This window comes from Jaculus jaculus, chromosome 7, assembly GCF_020740685.1.
Source record: "Jaculus jaculus isolate mJacJac1 chromosome 7, mJacJac1.mat.Y.cur, whole genome shotgun sequence".
Classification (NCBI taxonomy): domain Eukaryota; kingdom Metazoa; phylum Chordata; class Mammalia; order Rodentia; family Dipodidae; genus Jaculus; species Jaculus jaculus.
In genome coordinates, this window is record NC_059108.1 from 23,579,613 (window position 1) to 23,600,933 (window position 21,321).

General features: G+C 47.8%; 1 protein-coding gene across 1 annotated transcript in view; it reads left to right on the forward strand.

Annotated features, from left to right (window-relative positions):
- The window catches only part of LOC101597894 (guanylate cyclase soluble subunit beta-2-like), a 69,697-nt gene extending 53,901 nt beyond the window's left edge, over nt 1-15,796 (forward strand). The window contains exon 13 of the mRNA XM_045155537.1: nt 15,648-15,796. Coding sequence (XP_045011472.1) covers nt 15,648-15,796 — 149 coding nt within the window. The remainder of the gene's footprint in view (nt 1-15,647) is intronic.
- Nucleotides 15,797-21,321: the final 5,525 nt, after the last annotated feature.

Genomic DNA, 21,321 nt, shown 5'->3' on the forward strand with positions numbered 1-21,321 from the left:
GAGGTGGCTCCTGATAGGTTGAGCTAGAGGCTTGGTTACTTTGATTCTTTTTAAGTCAGTGTTAAGTCAGGGCCTTTGGCCTTTTGGAAGCCAGGACTTCTTTGGGATTTAGTTCCCAGACTCTGCTTTCCAGCCTTATAAGATCTTTTGACCCTGTCAGGTCATATAGGCATATGCTTGTTCTTTCTGGGCCTGTAACCGTGAGTAGCTGCCTATCAATCTTCCCCACTGAGCTCTGTCTCCAGCCCCAGTGGTTTGTGTTGCACTAAGCACCTCAGATGTGCCTCGTATGGTCAAACAAGTAGCTACCTGTCCCCATGCTGCTGGCCTCCAAGCTGTGGGAGCTCCTGATGACATGCTCACCATCCTCACCCTGAATGCTCGTCCCTTGCAACGTGGACGCAGGATTTTGGGATTCAGGAGGAGGTCTTCCAAACTTATGAACTCCAATTTTGGATCCTTACCCTGCTTTAACAAAGAATTGATAAAAATAAGACTCAAGAAAGACATATTATGAATTATTGAGTTCATTAAGGGAGAAATAATAAGCTTCAAGATTTATATAAGGAAAATTTGGGTCTAGGGAAAGGCTGGAGCAGAGTCACAAGCATCCTGAAGATAGAAAATATGCACTCATGTGGAAGGCATGTCATAGTTCATGACTCATTTAAGAGAAATGGAAGTCTAGGAAAGATTGAAGCAGAGCCAAAAGTACGTGGAAGGTAGGACTTAGGAGCTTATGTAGAACACTTTAGACAAATAAAGAACATACATTCATGTAGAGACACAGTATTCACTCTGAGCCTCCTCTTGGAAGAAAGTTAAGAGTAAGTGGTGATGGTTTAATAATAGGAGAGAGAGAGAGAAAGAGAGAGAGAGGGAGATTGCCAAAGCAGAGACCAGGCAGTTCAGATGAGAAATGGGTAGCAAAGAGAGTTACACCCATAGTTACCCCAAGTTTAGAGAAATTACATAGGTAACAGGCCCAGAGTCTAGAGGAAATCCCCACATGGCAGATCTAGAGTGTAAAGGAAATACACATGTGGTAGACTCAGAGATTAGAGGAAAATCATACAGGTAATTAAAGTGACCAATTACCTCAAAATATAAAGCAGATAAAAGGCAAACAAAAAACTACCCAGGCCAAGACACAATGCTCTCCCTTACACAGCTGGGTAGGGGGCAGTCAGGCTTACATGTCCAGACGAGAGATCACAGGACAGAGCGAGGTGGGAACAGCCCACACAGGGCAGAGATCAGCAGGGACAAGCCTTTATAGTTGACTAAGTTGCATTCTCTTGTCAGATGTAGAACAACTGATTCATTTGCAGAGTCCAGGGGATGACCCCAAAGGCCAGCCCACCTGGGCAGTGTGTTAGAAGGTGGACACAGCAGAGGACACTGCAGCTGCTGTGGGTGAACCAGGATCAGACATGAGTTCCATTCCTGCCAAGGTGGCATCTCCTGGCTCTCTCTTTGGTTTCCTGTCCCTAACTGAAACTGCCTGAAAGAAGCTCCCTTTTTCCTAGTTCTCCTTCAATACACCAACAATACAGTACATCTGATGTGTCATGAGCTGGGTCAGTGGGTTGTTCTTCAAGGATCTCTCATGCATTAGTTTTGGGAGCTCTTCCTGGACCATGAAAGGGGTTGTTCCACAAGTGCTCCTGTGCAAGAGTATGATTCCAGAGTGTCCCCTCGGTTCCTCACCCTACTGAAGGCGCCTGACCAGGCTCTCTTCACACATAGGAACTTTGCACCTTTCCTCAGCCTTCCACAACTGGTAAGATCCAAAAATGGTCAGACAGTGGGACAGTGCTAGGCTAGACCAAGGTTCCACTCTTGGGTCGCGGTACCTCAAAAAGAAGCTGGAATCTAACAGCGCTGTCTCTACAACTGAAAAGTAGACCCCACCCACCCTACACGCCCAGCCCATAGAGCTGCTGCCCTGTGTTAGTGGTTAATACTGACCTGAGGGGAAACCCAGCAGCAAAAAGCAAAGCTTTGTACCCTGAAGGAAATTGTGGAAGGAAATGGATTCACTCTGAGCTTCTCACCCTTAGGTATTCCGCAGAACCCCAGAGAAAGACCTCTCAATGCTGGAGTCTCTTATTTACACAGTTAATGTATGTGACTCCTGGAGGCTTCTGAGCTGTGGTTCCTCTCTTTGAAAGAGGAGCCATACCAAGGAAGAAAGAACTTTTTACGTAACTTTAAAAATGGCTTTCCTGGTTGTTTTGTTCAAGTGTCAGCACATCTGAGTATCCTTGGGAGGTGATGTGGCTTTGGGTCATATTTTCCAGATGGAGACACTGAAATGAAAGGATCTAAATGAAAACAAAACAACAACAACAACCAAAAATTGTAAGAACCCTGGGCTAATTAATACACACCAGGAACAAGGCTCATTGGAGTTTTGGGCCCTGCATGTCTAGGCTCTGGGTACTTTCCCAACATCAGCCAGCCTCACCAATGTGCCTTTCTCACAATGCAGAAAGTTTCTACAGGAAGGTAAACATTTTTTTTCTCTTCTTTATTGTCAGAAATTGACCATGTGAAAAGGAGAAAGGGCATTAGGCCGTGTGATGGTAGCAGGCAGGGAGAAAGGGCGTTGTGCCATGGTGGTAGAAGAGAGATGGCAGATTTGGGAACTTTAGCATTGGAACAGGGCAGAAGCCTTCCAGAAGATGTGCCCAGCTCAAATCCTACACTCGTTTATCCACAGGGTCTTCCAGTGTGAGAAATAGGATCTTGAGCAGGGCCTTGGTCCACAGAATGTAACCATTCTCCAATTCTGAGCCTATCAAGAGCAACACAGAGTTGAAAAAGGAGCAGGAGTGCCTCCAGTGGAAAAACTTAATATGAAGCCCCAGTACTAGAAGGGAGAGAGGTGTGGAGAGGACACAGTGCTGGCCCATCTCCAAGCCCTAAACTGGGTCTCTGTACAAATTAGGAAAATACATCCCTTTGGAGGGTGCAGGATAAACAGTCCCCCCACCCCACCAAGCATAGCTTATACTAGAGGGAAAAGATTCTTCTCTCTGGGCCAAGGTTAGCCTCTATCTTGGCTCTCTTGACCCAGTAGCTTCAGACACAAACAGCACACAGCCAGGGCTGGAGAGATTGCTTAGTGATTAAGGCACTTGCCTGGGAAGCCTAAGGACCCAGGTTCAATTCCCCAGTACCCACGTAAGTTATACGCACAAGATGGCACATGTATCTGGACTTTGCAGTGGCTAGAGGTCCTGGTATGTCCATTTTCTCTCTCTCTATTTGCCTCCCTCTCTCAAATATAAATAAATAAATAAAATTTCTTAGGCAGAGAGAAAGAAAGGAAGGAAGTAGGAAGGAAGGAAGAGAGAGAAAGAAAACAAGCAAGCAAGCCCACTATTCGAGGTTCCAAAAGGAAAGATCCTGGCCCTTTTCCTTCTTCTATACATTGCCTTCATTCCAGCCCTTTCCTAATCTTGAATTTTCTATATGAGCCTCAGACCTGTGGCTCTGAGCCAGGGTGCATCTGCCTCTTAGGACTCTCCTGTGGTGCCTCGAGTGTAGAACTTGATCTTCCAGCAACCACAGGAAGGCTTGCAACTCTGAAGGCACATGCACAAGTATTCTGCTTTCAGAGATACTGTATTGATTGTCACCTTGACAGGATCTAAAATCACCTAGAAGGCAAATCTCTGGGCATGTCTATGAGGTATTTTCTAGAGTAGATTAATTGAGGTAGGAAGACCCACGCTCACTCCTGACTGGGGAGTCCTTCAGCTGTCTCAAGGGAGAATCAGGAATGACACAGCTGGATTTTCAGTATGTAGTCACAAAGGAGGAAGGAAGACCCAAGGGTGGGCTTGCAAAGAGTTCCCTGTTGCCATTCTTTCCCTTTCTGGAAACCTCATGCCAAGTGACCCACATGAGTCCCTGTGATGTCACACTCCTGGGGCAAGGCTGCAGTGTGTGTCTGCCACAGAGGATTGTAGCACACATGGTTTCCAAAACCCAGGGTCACTGAGACTGTTCTCGTGACAAGTGAGGCAATTCCCATGAGGAGTTAGAATCATTTAAAACCTTAGTAACCGTGCAAAGAGCTCAGATGATGTCATTTTTCTTAGTCAGTATTTCCTGAGTATCACTTGAGCCCTGGGCACTAGGCAACCTCTGAGACCTGAACAGTTACCTCTTGTTTGACCCCAGAATCTAAGGCTGAGGGGTGATCAGCTGCCTCTTCTGCTCAATTCTGGAGACAGGACGCAGAGGAAAAACTTGAGACTCCCTCATTTAGAAACAAGGGTGAAGCCAGGCACGGTGGCGCACGCCTTTAATCCCAGCATTCTGGAGGCAAAGGTAGGAGGATCGCCGTGAGTTTGAGGCCACCCTGAGACGACATAGTGGATTCCAAGTCAGCCTGGGCTACACTACCTCAAAAAAAAAAAAAAATGGGGCAGGAGAGATGGCTTAATGATTAAGGTGCTTGCACGGGGGGGCAGGGGACCACACACGTCTGGAATTCATTTGCAGTGGCTGGAGGCCCTGGCACACCCATTGTCTCTGTTTCTACCTGTCCCCCCCCCCAAATAAATAAATGAATAAAACTAAAATATTAAAAAAAGAAACACGGGTGAGAGGAAGTTTAGGTTGTGGGTTATGAGACTCTCAGCACAGGCTTTCTGCATGGTCCCGCTCCCTGCTGTCTTAGATTTTCCCATGTTTCTGAGCATCAAGCCTGTGATAGGCCAAGGGTTGTGGTGGTCGAGGATTCATTCGGCAGTGTGTGCTGGAAAGCTCTTGCTCACCAGGAGCAGAGGGTGATCACGCCAGGTCTACGCTGGGACTCACTGGTGCCGGTGGCCAACTTGCGTGCCTGTTACTTTCTTACTGCTGTGAGCACATGACTACCTCGCCAGAGGCAACTTCTGGAGGAGGGAGAGGTCTATGTTTGGCTTATAGTTTGGAGGGGCAGTTTCATGGCAGTAAAACTATGGCGGCAGGAGAGCGTGCCGGCTCATCACATCGGCGGGCAGGAAGTAGGGCTCTGAAACCTCAAGGATTGTCCCCAGGGACCCACTTCGCCAGCAAGGCTCTATCTCCTGAAGATTACACAGCCTTTCCTAAACAACGTCATCAGCTGGAAATCAAGTGTTTAAACACATGGGCCTATGGGGACATTTGACTTTTGTTGCAGCCAGGCTCGCATTGCTGGTAGAAATCATCCAACCAAGAGCAGCTTGTGGGAAAAAAAATAAAAAGAGGTTTATTTTGGCTTACGGACTCGAGGGGAAGCTCAATGATGGCAGGGAAAATGACATGAGCCAAGGGTGGGCATCACCCCCTGGCCAACATAAAGTGGACCATAGCAACAGGAGAATGTGCCAAACACTGGCAAGGTGGAACTGGCCATAACACCCATAAGCCCGCCCCCAACAATACACTCCCTCCAGGAGGCGTTAATTCCCAAATCTCCATCAGCAGGGAACCCAGCATTCAGAACACCTAAGTTTATGGGGGACACCTGAATCAATCCATCGCAACCTTCAAACCACAACACAAAACTGAGAGCGTGGGGTCACTCCCTTTGCATAACTTGTTTTTGGAGAGAGCCAGATACTCCACATGGAACAAAATAAAGTCCATTTTAGGTAGGGATGAACGCCAAGGAGAAAACAAAATGTAGTAGTAGAAGAGGAAGACCTTGAGGGAGGACATTCAAGCTGAGTCTGGGATTCTAGAAAATTGCTGTGTCAGGCCTGCTGCGTGGGGTCTTCTGGGTAGCACAGTGCGTGAAGACGGACCCAGGTGTGGTGAGCTCAGAGGGGACGAAAGGGCTAGTTCAAGTCTGGAGAGGGCAGGAAGAGGAGAGAGTGGAAGGGGGTGAGGTGAAAGAGGTAGACCAAGGCCTCCCAGTCTTGACCTTGAGCTTCCTTACCCACAGGCAGACCGTGTAAGCATGAAGTGCAGAGTGAGGTAGATGGTGGGGTTCCATGCTCCCTTCAGAGGGAGGAGGTGTCTGCTGCTGAAGTCCTTAAGTGGCTGTTCCAAAGCCACCCAGGAGAGAGGTTCTCTGAGCTTCTCAGGTTCCAGGAAGGTAAAGGACTCATTTTTTTTTTTTTCCCCGACATCTGCTGCATGGGGCTCCTCCACAGAAGACGGCTAATGGGGTAAAGCAGGCCTGGGCATCTTACGAGCAGGAGCCAGAGACCTTCTCAGCTGAGCCCTTGACTGAGAACCTCATCTAATTGCTGCTTAGAGCCACTATTGACCATAAGAGGAGCAACTAAGGACACCTCTGTTTGGGGGGAATACTGGAAGGGTAGAGAACTGGCTTTGTGGGACAACTCTGTGCTAGACATTTTATTCGTTTGTCTCATTTGATGCAGAAGTCACACAATGTAACAGTCACGTCACCACTCTTGCAACAGAGCTAAGAACCTTGAAGTTCAGGAAGGTTGTGCAGTTTACATAAGGTACTAGTGAGTGGGAGGAAAAGGATTTGCTCTTGAGGGCTGGTTGTCTTGGGCAGATCACATCCATGGCAGTCTGCTTTGACTTATGGGTCAAGGTATTTCATAGTTTCCCCAAATGGTAGGTTCCTTCTTTGGACTTGGCCTGGTTATTTTTCTCTCAAGTTCCTGTGAGCCATACCAGAAACAGTTTCTCCATTCCTGGGTTTGATTTTCAGGTGTGCAAAGATGAATCGCTTACATATGAAAGTTGTGTACCAGAGGCAATGAGAAGTGAGCTTACACTAGATGGACCATGGCCCTAAATCTATCCAAACCACCATCTTTTCATGATTTACCAAGGTAGTGTGCATACGAGTTTCCCATGGTATGGGCTTTTTCCTTCTCTCCCGTGGATGGCTGGATGCATAGCTCTTTACCTTGAGGAATTCTCCTGAACATACTTTCCACTCTGGTTCCAATGCCAGTCTTGTGGGTTAGCAGACACCACTTAGCTCTGAAGTAGTCATTACATGATTTTTCCTGAAGAGATATGACCCCAGACAGGGTACTGATGACAGGCCAAAGGGATGATTTCATCCAAGTCCAGCTTGGTGAGCCGATGTGTTTGTTGGGGTTCCTTACAGGAGTATGGGTGACTCAAAGATGGCACCATCACTGGAAGGCCCACCCAGCACAACTGAAGACACACAAAAGCTCTCTCTTTGGGTTCAATTCTTAACTTTCAGGCAATTTCACTAACAAGTGCTCGGTCCAGCAAGTGTTTACTGCTATATAACCTTGGGAAGGGGATAAAGGGGGGCTTGTGAATTAACTTTCTGATTCTGCTGAGCCTTGGGAGTTTCATTAGCTTTGGAATCTTATGAGCCTCCCTCCAGCAGGGAATCTTTCAATTCAGAGAAAATATCTATATAAGCGTAGTGAATGCTACTAGAGGGTCAGCTCAGGAGCCCACAAACTCCTCACTATCCCTGCTCCTATGCAGGCAAATGATGGGGAAGTATTTCCAGCCACAGCCAAAACTCATAAAGACTCTTCGGCCCGCGGACCTTGCCAAGATGGTTGTCCCTGAATGGACAGAGACAGTGAAGGGAGAATGAACAAGGATGATTTGTTTACATATGTATTTACAACTTGAATGGAACATGAACTTGACCAACAAACAGGGCACAAAGGTGGAGGTTACAGCCCTGACTTCTGGCAGGCCTCAACAGACTGTAGGACACTCACCAAGAAGGGTTCCACTGGGGCGGGAGCTGGAACAGTGGGTCTGGGAGGGAAGAACAGCTGGTCTTACACTTCACTCTCTCTGATCTCTGAGGCATGTCTACCCTTCCCTCCCCCCTCCCTCCCCCTCCAGCCACCCTTCTTCCGGTGATCTCCAAGGTGAATCTTCTTTCTTTGAGAAAAGTCTTCTGTCCTTGTCATCTGACGACACTGTTGAGACAGAATGTGTGGTCGTGGGGTGGGGGGAAGTATATAGACTCAGGTGGGCCTTGATTGCTTGGGTACATACATTATGGTGAAAACTCACAGGCATCAATCAGGAATGCTGGCTAACCTCAGCAGGAAAATGCAGGTCTGCTAAAAGGTGCCAGTTCCATTTTCTTTGTTACCATGGTGACTGCTAAAAAACAGAACTTGGACTTTCCAAAAAAAAAAAAAAAAAAATTGGCAGAGGATGGAGTGGTAGCGAGGATTCCTGTCTTCCTCCTATCTCAGGATCGACCTGCTTCCCAGGCTCTAGGAAGTGGGCGAACATTCAGGACTCCCCTCACGGTCACATCTGCCACCTAGCTCAGCACCTGTCATCTCATTGCCTGTTGTACATGGTGGTTCTGTTTAGAATGCTTTAAATTTATTTTTATGTTAGAGAGAAAGAGAGAAAGGGGGGGAGAGTGAGAAAGAGAGAGGGCGCGAGAAAGAACTGGCATGCCATGGCCTCAGCCACTGCAATCGAACTCCAGACACTTGTGCCACCTCGTGCGCATGTGCGACCTTGCACTTGCCTCACCTTCATGCGTCTGGCTTAACGTGGGATCTGGAGAGTCGAACTTAGGCTTTGCAGACAAGCGCCTTAACCACTAAGCCATCTCTCCAACCCTTGGCATGCTTTTTAAAATCTGACTTGGCTTCCACATGTGAGGTAGAGGCAATCCCTGGTATCTTTCTTGCCCCTATGGGCACCATTACTAATGACAAAGAATGTCAGAGCCCTGGCTGCACCTGGCAATGCCATGCAGATGACTCGCTGAGGGCCAGTCAAGGCCTAGTGTCTACAGGGTGCTCAGCCCTCTTAAAGGGGCCTCAGTGAATCCCTGAGAGGCCTAGCCACCTGCTGCTGTGATAATAGGAAGCTCTAAGCAGGACCTAGGCCGCCAGGCTGCACCCAGAACCTCATTTGCACTTCAATAACATACTCCACTGTGGGTTTGGGTGTTAGATGTGTCAATAAGGCGACTCCCCAGTGCAATTAAACAGGAGTATTGAGCTGGAGAGAAATAAGTATGTGCTGACTCAGATATTTAAGCAACCACCTTTCTGAATTGACTAAGAAATTGGTCTTCCAGCTGCCCCTGCTGGCAGGCTCTTTTGGCATCTCATCAAGCCACTGCTAATGTGTTTTGCAAACTTCATCTTGCTTTCACTTTTCTCTCCACTGATTCTCCCAACCATTATAGTAATGGTTTCCAGGCCGACCTGCAGGCAGCGCTTAGGCAAACAGTCCAGACTCCTCTTTGGAGGTGACCCCACTGGAGAAACTAGTCAGAGGTGTCCACTTTTTGGGTTCCCAGCTGGTTAAGTTAGTATGGGGAGCTTCTTAAACCAACTCCTAAATTGTTCCTCTGGAGAACTTCAAGGGGAGGGAGAATCTCTCTCCTACTCAAGTTCAGGGTTTAGTGGTCTGCCTGTGAAGGGGCTGCTGATCGCCTTCAAATTTCTTTCTTCCAAGCAGGAAGAACTTTCCCACCATTTCCAATCCCCCTGATGGGTAATTCTTGGATGAGTTTCTGGCCACTTAACTGCCAGGCTTTGCCCATTAGTTCACAGAGTCCTGACAATATACACATCTTTCTAGACATATCAATTAGCTATTCTCAGCTATTAAGCCTTTCGGCAGATTTTCTGGGGCCTTCCAAGTTGTGACTGGCCCACTTTCCTCACCTTTCTGACCTGGGGTCGTGTCTTAGCCCTGGAGTTTCTAGAAGTTGGGCTGTTAACTCTGCAAGGCTCACAAAGAAGGAGGATCTTGACGGGTGGAAGAATAGGGTAAGGGGTACTGAGGGAGGCGCTAGGGCTGGCATCTGAAGTCATTCTTGGCACCCTGATTATCATGGATTGAAATGACACAGCAGAGCTAGTTGGCATGGGAGGCAGCCGGCCCAGGGGCAACAGAAGCTTGTGGACAGCACAGATGGCTGGGTTTCGCCCCGGGGATGACTCAGGAGGTCTGGAGTGGGGCCCATGACTCTGGCTTGTTAGGTAGCTTTATGGGGGTTCTGCTGAGCTGCTGGGGTTAGGAACCTTTGTCAGGACATACTGAGCATTTTCAGTGAGATCTGCTAGGGCTGGTAGGATAAATGCCCTCCTAGGTTGTTTTTCTCTGCTTCATATGATCATGTTGAGGCATATACCAAATAGAAGGCTCCCCCGAGACTGCAGATGCTCAGAGGAGCCAAGCATTTACTGAGAAATAAACATGGTGTCGTGGCACGGGACTGTGAGCGGTCCCGCGGCAGCTTATAAAGAAAAGACCTGTGGTATGCAGGGAACATCAGATAAGGGCAGAAGGCTCTGTCCACAGACATCAGGATCCCAGCCTCCCACAGAGCAGCACGTACTGACAGTGGGCATCAGTGATGCTGCGCAAACATTGAGGACTCAGAAAATGTCATAGCGGAGATTCACTGATGTCAGAAATGGGCAGAGGCATGAATCCCCTGTGCCCACTGGGGAACGCTGAGGCTCCTGGGATCTGGGGACCTGTTTCCTCTATAGCCTCTCTTGCCTGTGGATGGAAACAAGAGACACCTAGAGGGGGATTCTAAAATGACCACCTCTCTCCACATCCTGGTGATGCCACGGCACCCTCTGGGCTGCTAGCATTGACTTCCCCAAATTGCATTTCTGTAATTTGTGCCCCCCCCCTTGTCTGGTGACACTTTTGATATGGCCATCCTACCTTTTTTGTCCTGCTTTTTCGAGATAGGGTCTCACTGTAGCTCAGGCTGACCTGGAAATCGCTCTGTAGTCTAAGGGTGGCCTTGAACTCATGGCAATCCTCCTACCGCTGCCTCCCAAGTGCTGGGATTAAAGGCATGGGCCATCATGCCCAGCCATCCTACCCTTTGACAGAGCACGTGAATGCCATACAGAATAAATAGGGGCTGAGGCAAGGTAGAGGTCCAGGGAGCCAGCAAACAAAATGTACCATGCTAGCAAGTACCGGGATGGGAACAAACTTCTGATGAGGTCCAGCTGAGGTAGGACAAAGCCTTAAGGATAAAAGAGAGCGCTGGTAGAGTCTGCCTTCAAGCTCAGCCTAAATCTTCTGCCCTGGTTATGCAGAACTGGTGTTGAAACTGAGATATGGTCTTCCATGTCTTATTATTTATCTAGGATGTTGGAAACAGATGTAGCAGCACATTCTATATGACATCAGGCAGTGGCCCAAATCCAACCTTTATTCCCCAAAGTAATAGCATTTCCCCAAACTCGATGTGACTCTTACTGCAGACACCACAGCACACCACCCTACAAAGTTCATAACTGACAAAATGGCTCACATTATGTGTGTTTTCCCGATGGGACAATGTCTTCTACAGCCATTCATTTAACCTGTTCACTCATCTATTATGAAATGAATTTCTGATAAGCATTTAATACTGGGTCATGTAGTTTGTCCAACCGAAGATTGTTCATTTATAGTCTTTCTCTAAAGAAGGAATATTTAATTAGTTTTCTAAAAATATTTTTATTTACTTATTTGAGAGTAACAGACAGAGAGAGAAAGAGGCAGAGAGAGAGAGAGAGACAGAGAATGGGCACGCCAGGGCCTCCAGCCACTGCAAACAAACTCCAGATGTGTGTGCCCCCTTGTGCATCTGGCTAATGTGGGTCCTGGGGAATTGAGCCTCGAACCGGGGTCCTTAGGCTTCTCAGGCAAGTGCTTAACCGCTAAGCCATCTCTCCAGCCCTAATTAGTTTTTTAAACTAGAAAGTTCACATAAACCAAAAGAAAAAGATGTACCTGTAATTCTTTCTCATATGTGCATATATGTATATACATATATATGTGTGTGTGTGTGTGTGTGTGTGTGTGTGTGTTTGTATGTATGTATGTGTGTGTGTATTTCTCTTACAGAAATGAGATGAGATTTCCCTGAGCCACGTTGGGTTCATTTTTGGTCTGCTTCAGTGCTGAGGTATTGGGGGCCTCTGAGGCTCTGGTTCTCTGATTTGGTAGGAGTTGATTGTTCTACATATGCTAGGCTAAAAGTTGTCAGGTCGTGAATTTCTTTCCTTTAGACATTTAAAAATGTTTTAAAACATAGTGGGAGAAGTTTAAATATTTTATTTATTTATTTTAACTTGAGGGAGGGGGAGAAAGAGAGAGAGAGAGAGAGAGAGGCAGATAGAGACTGGGCACGCCAGGACCTCCAGCCACTGCAAACAAATTCCAGACGCATGCGTCACCATGTGCATCTGGCTTATGTGGGACCTGGGGACTTGAACTTAGGTCCTTTGGCTTCACAGGCAAGTGCCTTAACCACTAAGCCATTTCTCCAGCCCAGCGGTAGAAGTTTAAAATATGACGACATGTGTGGCATGGTGCATCGTTTCCCATGTGATTTGCGCTACATACCCAAGCTAACGTTTGTATGGTATTAAACAGAAATCCAAATTATCTTATACATCTGTGCATGTACAAAACACCTACAATGATGCCAACATTCTGTAAATCCTGAAGCTTCCTCTGAACTTTCCTAGAAATATTAAGCGTATTCGATTTTAGGCTTATCGTTAAAGGTTATCCCGGGTGTATGGGTGTCAGTAATCCATAGATGATATACTTTGTCACTACCACGAAGGAGAAAATACAGTTTACCAGGATGCTATGTTTCCCAATTCTACATGATAATGAGCATTAACTGTAGCAAAATGAGAGCACCAGCTGGCCTTCCTTGGGTGCTATGAACAATAGTGCTGTGGGTGTGAAAGATGATGGATAACTATTTCTACCTCAAGTACGCGAGGAAAGTCGTCCACCACCTGAACCATGGGAATGGACTGAAATGAAAAGTCAGGCATGGGCTGGAGAGATGGCTTAGTGCTTAAGCGCTTGCCTGTGAAGCCTAAGGACCCCGGTTCGAGGCTCGGTTCCCCAGGTCCCACGTTAGCCAGATGCACAAGGGGGCGCACGCGTCTGGAGTTAGTTTGCAGAGGCTGGAAGCCCTGGCGCGCCCATTCTCTCTCTCTCCCTCTACCTGTCTTTCTCTCTGTGTCTGTCGCTCTCAAATAAATAAATAAAAAATGAACAAAAAAAAAAAAAGAAAAGAAAAGAAAAAGAAAAGTCAGGCATGTACATGAAATTCCAAGAGTCCTCCCATTCTGTCTTGACCAAGCTCACTGGGATGGTCAGGCACCAGTGAGCATCGAGGGAGGCAGGGAGCAGCCTGCCAAGCTCTGGCGCTTGGTCTCAGTTCCTTTGCTCAGCATAATCCTACCTGGTTATCATTTCAGTGATCATCTGGAATTTGTTTTTCTTTATGGAGAGAAAAAAGAGTTTGAAAGAAAATGTGGGTAGACATGGAGAAGAGTGATGATCTCACTTGAGATACAAGCAAGAATATTAAAAAAAAAAAAAAACCGACAGGTGAGAAGAGAAAAAAAAAATCAAGGCAAGGGCAGGAGACATGAATCAATAATGAACAACAGCTCAAACTGTGGCAAGAAATCAGAAAGGAGAAAATTGTAAAAAGAGTTGAGTAAAGGGGAAGAAGAGACTAAGAATTTTATGAAATGTTATCTCTTGGCAGATACTTCCAGACATTTTTGTGAAAGGTTATGCCAAAAGACAGATCTGGTTGCTGTGAGGAAGCAGGAGTATGTCTCAAACACAGCCTGGCTACAGAGCAGCACAGGGCATGTGAGCGAGAGAGAGAGAGAGAGAGAGAGAGAGAGAGAGAGAGAGAGAGAGGAGAAAAGAGGGAGAGAAAAAGAGAAGGAGGGAGGGAAGGACAGAGAGAAAGAGAAAACGCCCTGGCTATCAAATGAACCTAAGACTAGTGACAACTGTGCTTAGCGCTTCCAGTTTGGTCACACTCTATAAAAATGCCACACTCGGAAAAAAAAAATGCAGGCTGGAGAGATGGCTTAGTGGTTAAGGCGCTTGCCTGTGAAGCCTAAGGACCCAGGTTTGATTCCCCAGTACCCATATAAGCCAGATGCACAAAGCGGCACGTGCATGCGGAGTTGGTTTGCAATGGCTAGAGGCCCTGTTATGCCCTTTCTCTCTCTCTCTCTCTCTGCAACTCTCTTTAAGATAAATAAATAAATAAAGTAAATTTTTTAAAAAATTGCTACATTTGGGGCTGGAGAAATGGCTTAGCAGTTAAGCACTTGCCCGTGAAGCCTAAGGACCCTGGTTCAAGGCTCGATTCCCCAGGACCCACGTTAGCCAGATGCACAAGGGGGGGCACACATCTGGAGTTAGTTTGCAGTGGCTGGAAGACCTGGCACGCCCATTCTCTCTCTCTGTCTATCTGCCTCTTTCTCTCTGTCTGTCACTCTTAAATAAATAAATAAACAAAAAATATATTTTAAAAAATGCTACAGTTGAGTTTTATGAGCCTTGATTCTTTGTCAGGTTTAAAGACTTTACAGGACCTTTCTACTAGAGTTGCCCAGGGACTGGCTCTGTCTGTCTCAGGAACTCTCCTTTCCCTTTCTCTACTCCAGTTTTCATCTCTTCTGGGCCCGAGACGAGAGACTGATTCAGAAGCCCAGAGTTTTAAATGCCATGCTTTATATTCATTAATGCCAGTACATTAGCAGGTGAGGCTTATCTTGGTGTAATCATGCTAGGAACTACCTATTCTCAGGACCTTACAGCAAAACTGGTCATGACCCAGGGTTGGGAAGAAGGCTGAGGCACTAACCAGCCCCATCTAATAACCACAAAAGGGCCGAAGTTTGCTTGCTATCTGGACTGCTTGATGTAGGAGCGTCTCACATCGAACACACATGCCTCTGCACTGCAGTGTCTCTGGAACAATGATTAGGACCAGGAAGGAAATGGGGATGATATATGACCTTAAAATCTCAGACGCTGAGCTTTCCAAATGAAACCGCAGGGTAGGTGAGCCAGAGGGAATAGAGACAGAATCCTGAGCCAGCCTCCTGTCACCCCACCCCCTCCCCTGGCTCACGGGGGGCCCCTCGCCTCCAGAGCCTTCTCTCTGGTTTCCATCCCATACTTAGACTAACTAGCATCTTGGAGTTTTTCCTCTGTGTGGGGCATTGTTGACCACTTGGGTATAACTAATCTAATCTTAATTATTAGCTCCCCGTTTTCTAGGTGAAGAAATAAGTAGCTTGTCGACAGGCATAGGCAAGCAGTTGGTCATCACCAGAACAAGGTACCAGGTCTGAACCCATCTCGTGTGGCCTTTGTACTCCTTGACAGTCACAGACCAGCAAGAACGGAGACTTGGTGCTCTTGCGTGATTTATGCAGAAATGAAGATTTCTGCCGTGGCAGGGTGGCCCATTGTAGCACAGAGAAAATTACAGAGCCAGGGGGAAGAATTTTTGTGGCTTTGATGACATTGTCATGCTAAGGTGGAAAGGCAGCCCAAAGAGGCCACACTGTGATCTCAGGGTCTGTGTGGGGTGGAGTGCCCTGGTGGAGGTTTGGAGATTTGATCTTTTTTTTTTTTTTAATTTTTTATTTCTTTATTTGAGAGCGACAGACACAGAGAGAAAGACAGATCGAGGGAGAGAGAGAGAATGGGCGCGCAGGGCTTCCAGCCTCTGCAAACGAACTCCAGACGCGGGTAACGTGGGACCTGGGGAACCGAGCCTCGAACCGGGGTTCTTAGGCTTCACAGGCAAGCGCTTAACCGCTAAGCCATCTCTCCAGCCCAGGTTTGGAGATTTGATTCACCCACCCCTCTGTTTATTTCAGCAGCTTTGGATGATGCCATGCTTGTTGGTAGCCCCGTGACAGAGCAAGACAGCATAGAGGCAGCTGACAGCCAGCCAGCTTCAGATCAAACTGAGACAAGTCCTTATCTTAACGACCCCAGGCCGTCTGCTTGCTGTGTTCTGTTGTAAAGTCATTTCCCCCTGTGTAGTCCTAGCAACAAAGAAAACTCATTTCCTTACCCAGCTCAAAACTGCTTAACAGCCTCTTTTCCTCATCACTGCTTTGAAACTACAAGTTCAGAGATGAATGTTTATGCCTGACAAGTTTGGAGAAAGTGCTTTGACGGTCATGGTTCAAAGTGAGCCCTCAGCCTTGAGCCCAGGTTGGCATCGCAGTTGTTCACCGAGACGCCGACTTTTTCAGCCGTGGAGCCTTTCCTGTGGCTTCAACCCTCCCGTCATCTGAGCTTAAGTCTCAGAACAGGCACTCTACGGGTTGATTTCACAGGATCTCCTTGATCTTGGGGCTCCTGAGTGCGGTGCCCTGTTTTAAACTGCTGTTGAGGGGGGGGATGGAGGGATGGCTTAGCTGCTAAGGCATTTGCCTGCAAAGCCAAAGGACCAAGGTTCGATTCCCCAGGACCACGTTAGCCAGATGCACAAGGGGGAACATGCGTCTGGAGTTCGTTTGCAATGGCTGGAGGCCCTGTTGCGCCCATTCTCTTTCTCTCTCTCTCCCTCTTTCTGTGTCAAATACATAAATAATAAAATATTTAAACTGGTGGTGGGGGAAAGGAAGAGGAGGAGGAGTTGGGGAAGAGAGAGCCAGACCGTAGTTCACAGGTCACTCGTGGTATGGCGGCAGGTAGCGGTCATTCAGTCGGAGGGTGCGAAAGGAAATCCTTTTCCTTCCCAGCCCTGGCAGTCCCATGAAGCAACAGAATCAAAGCGGCCGCATCCCCTACAGATTTTCCTGAAAGTAAAATGAAAGAGAAAATGTGAAAAATCACTGGATTGGCAGTTTGGAAGAAGTATGGAAACAGGACCAAGGGTAGCCAGCCAGACATCCAGGTCCCTTGGCCAGTGACCCATCTTCTGTTTTTCAAAGCCTTCCCCATCCGGGGTACCAGGATGAACTGGGGTGGTGGGGGGAGACATAAATTGTCTGTGATCTACATATCTCCACTTGTGATGGGTGAAGAAAATAAACATGTTTGGGACCTAGGTAATAAAGATAAGCTTAGGGGCACAATGTACTATAATTTGTCCTTGTTTGTCCCAAGTGACATTTCTGGCATTGTCATCTACTAGGAGGGGATGGACAGGACTTGACTCAGTCCACAGTCAATTCCTGGGGTTGGGGTTGGGGATGACAAGAGCTGAAGTGTCCTTGTTCAGATCTTTCTAGTCAGAGATATTTTTCTGTTTAGAAACCAACAGATGCCTGGCATGGAGGCAAATGCCCATAGTCCTGGCTACTAGGAAGGCTGAGGCAGGAGAATCACTGGAGTCTAGGAGTTCTAGGCTGTAGTGTCCACTGTTCTGGACTGGGTGTCCACACTAAGCTTGTCATCAATATGGTGACCACCCAGGAATGGTGGTCCACCAGGCTGCCTAAGTAGGGGGTGAACGGGCACAGGCCGGAAATAGAGCAGGTCTATGCCGAGAGGTGTGGCTTAAAGCCCCGCCAAAGCTTTGCAAGACAGGGTGACCCTGAAAGCAAAAGGCGGCGTCAAGAACTGTGAGCTCCGTTTCTGGCTCCGTCTTCGCAGCTCGCCTGTCCGTTTCATCCGCTTGGAGAGGAATGTAGCTCTGTGGTAGATGCCTGCCTAGAAGATGTAAAGATGGAGTCATCAGCTATGAGATGGCGATGGTGACTGCTGCCTTGCTTACCTCACAGGCTTCTGTGTGAGGACACCGTGAAATAGAAGCATGAAGATGACAGTAATATTCATGCCAGCTGCGACTAGTAACTTTTTTTTTTTTTTGAGGCAAGCCCAACAGACTGGACTTTTTTTTATGCCAGAGACTGAGAGCGAGAGATAGATAGATTATAGATAGATAGATAGATAGATAGATAGATAGATAGATAGATAGATAGATAGAGAATTGGCATAGCAGGGCCTCTAGCTACTACAATCAAACTCCAGATGCATGTGCCACCTTGTGCACACGTGCAGCCTTACTCACTTGCGTCACCTTGTGCATCTGGCTTTCATGAGACTTGGTGACTCAAACATGGGTCCTTAGGCTTCACGGGCAAGTCACTTAACCACTAATCCATCTCTCCAGCCCACTAGTAACATTTTTTAAACACCAACTATGGGCTGAAGAGATGGCTTAGTGGTTAAGGCGCTTGCCTGCAAAGCCAAAGGACCCTGGTTTGATTCCCCAGGACTCACGAGTAAGCCAGATACACAAGGTGGTGCATGCATCTGGAGTTCATTTGCAGTGGCTGGAGGCCCTGGTGTGCCCACTCTCTCCCCCCCCTCAAATAAAAATAAAATAAAACAAGACCAACTATGTGCCAGGCACGCCCCCACATGAAGATGTCACCTGTTATTTTAGTTTCTGGGCAGCAATCCTGATAGTTCATGTAGTCCCACTTTAATGGAAAAGGAAGTGGGAATATGGGAGATTCGGCCGTTTGATTCACAGCGCTGGTGAACAGCCTGATGCTTAGGTAACATACCATGAAAGGACACAGGACAGCCAAGAAGACCCAGCAGCCACATAGAGCCGTGACTCAATCCTAGCTCTGCCGTTTCCCAGCTATATGACTCTGGCAAGGTGCTTCACATCTCTAAGACTCTGTTTCCCTTTGGCCATGTGGAAGCAATCAGAGGACTTGCCTCAGGAGGTTGGGTCAAGGGGCATATGAAATGCAAAGGTCTTAGAGAAGTCATGGGCACAGGAAGCACTCACTACATGATAGCATTTCACATTTTAAAAAAATGTCCCTCTATGGGCTGGAGAGATGGCTTAGTGGTTAAGGTGTTTGCCTGCAAAGCTAAAGGACCCACGAAAGCCAGATGCACAAGGGAGTGCATACATCTGGAGTTCGTTTGCAGTGGCTGGAGGCCCTGGCGCACCCATCCTCCCTCTATCTCTCTCATAACTATATAAAAATAAAATATGAAAAATTTTTCCTCTAAACATTGGATCTGTGAAGAGATGGAAACATGATAGAGCTCACGACTGTTGTTACTGTCCCTGTATGTTTCTCTTCAAATTCTAGCTGAATTGTGAGGCAGAGCCCATCAGGAAAGATGACCACTGTGAGGTGGTAACATTGCCCGAGAGGTCCAGAGCAGAGCCGTCATTGTGGTGAGGTGCCTTTCTGTTTTAAATTGGAAGGAGAAAAATTGGGAGGCCATGGTCTCCACTCCGTCTGGCAGCATACCTCTGCTTGGCCACCGTAGAATGTGCCAGTTCACTGCTTGGTTGTATCTACCTACAGCTATCAGAATTGGTGAAGAGGCGCCCTAATCCTGGCTGAACGTGGAGAGAGAGGGTTTTGTTCCATCTTTATTAGGATTTGAATTGTTGCCTGCTGCAAATGATTGGCATATCCCTGCATTTTGGAATCACACTGAAGCCTGCCTTCATTCATTCTTGGATCGTCTTCTCCGAGATGAGGCTTTGGAGCTCTCTGGCTCCCCAGGCCCAAGGTAGGGGTGTGAACGCCCCTTCTGGGCAGATTAGCTCGTGGGATGGCCACACCGTGGCACACAGCTGCATATGCAATGTTCTCATGCCAGCATCTGGTGGTCAATGTGTGGGCTGTCACTTAGAAAATGTGCTTGTTTTACAAGGAGCAATGCTTTACTTGGTGCACAGCAACATTCCAGGTGGATCCCCCCCCCCCACCTTCAGCCTCAGAACCTTCTGGGGGGCGCCTTCCACACCCACAACTTGGCAGGTTCATTTTACGCCAAAGCCCTTGCTCTGTCTTACCTCTAGTTTCTTCCACCTTCGGACACCTGTTCTGGAAATATTTTTTACAGATGGAGGTAGGCGGCTGGTCTGTAGGCCAAGGGATGACAAAACTCACTGGCCTCCAGCTATGGAGGAAGTGCCATTTTTTTTCATAGTTAGAAGGTGATGTCCCAAGAGAGCCAGAGCTCAGAGCATGGCACCTGACAGCCAGTCTGTGCCCCTCCTCCCAAAATCTTAAGCCCCAGTAGGGCCATATTGGCTTGCAGAGGTGGAGTTCACAGATGGCGGGGGAGGAGGTCACAATATGTTGAGGCCCCTTCTCTGTCCCCGAGACGCTTTCCTTTGTGGCTAGCTGAAGCCAGTTCCTGAAGGCTTGCTCGAGCCTGCTATCTCGCTCCTCCTCTCAGCAAGCCTCATTTCTCACACACACTCAGAGCTTCCCCCACCCCCTTCTTTTCACCCTTTCTCCCTTTTCCAACTTTCCTTCAGCTCAAGTTATGTGTGAGAGAGAAAGAGGGCAACATGTCACCTGACTGAGCCGTGAGATCACTGTTGTCCCTTTCCTCGTGGACTGGCTTGTCTGCTCCCTGGGTGACGGAAGAAAGCAAGTAGGGAGCTCGCCGTCCGCTCTCCCACTGCAGAGGGCCATCTGGCTGTGACAGACTCATGCTGATGCTAATCTGTGGCTCCCCCAACCCCCTTCATTCTTTTTGATTTGTTCCCCAGGAGCACTTCATCTGCAGCTGTAAATTCAGACCTGGTCCCTGGAAGGCAGGCGTTCATTTGGGGAACATGTTTATTCACCCATCCTGCCCCTCACTGCCACCCCCCCCCCACCCATAGGTGTCAGGAAGCCATTGTTGTCAATGGTGGGTCTATGTGGCTTTAACGTCAGGGCTGCACTTTCAGATGGAAATCAGGCAATTATGGGCCACATGGAGAAATCTGACAGATGCAGAGGTTTTACACCACTGGCCCTGTCTGGGGACAAAGGCGCCTGGTACTCCCCGAGGGATCATTGAAGAAATAGAATATGTTTCAAGAGCCCAGAAAACCTCAGGAATAATTAACTGTGTGATGAGAGTTCATGGATCCATGTGGCTGTTTAACTTCAAAATGTGATAATGATATGTCAACCAGCCACTTAAGCCATCCCTTAAAGGTGGCATGAGAAAATTGATTAACATGTGCATTGAGACAGAGGCAGGACGGCTCTGTGCATCTGTGTGGTGTGTTCCCAAAATCCAAGTGTTAGGGGATTTTGAATAGTTTCCCTCTCACACGGACTATGGTATGGGGAGGGGAGGGAATGGGAGCTGCTCCACGGGAACTTCATGGACGCACTTCCTGTTCGCATTCAGAGGTGTTCAATACTGGTTCTCTAGAGACCCCACTGGACTATAGCACCATTGGCATATACCAGGAACTCATGCTGAAAACGTGGCAGTGACAGCATGCTGCTCACTATTGGTCGCCCCTTGTTACGTGCCAAGTGCCAGCCAGGTACTTGCCATGCTGGCTCTGCTGCGCAGTCCTGGGCATGCTATTATCTACATGGCACAAACAGGAGACCGGGGTACCCAGCACACAACGGATTCTACGAGTAAGCCCCCCAGCCATGTGGGACCAACAGTAGTGTGTCATGTTCGCCAAATGTGGCGTGATGTTTGGCAAGAAGGGACCCTAAGTTGAGGCTCCCAGAAGCGACACTCGCGCGACTAGAAAAACCACGTTACTAGAAGTTCAGCAGCCAACTCCACAGACAGTAGAGTTAA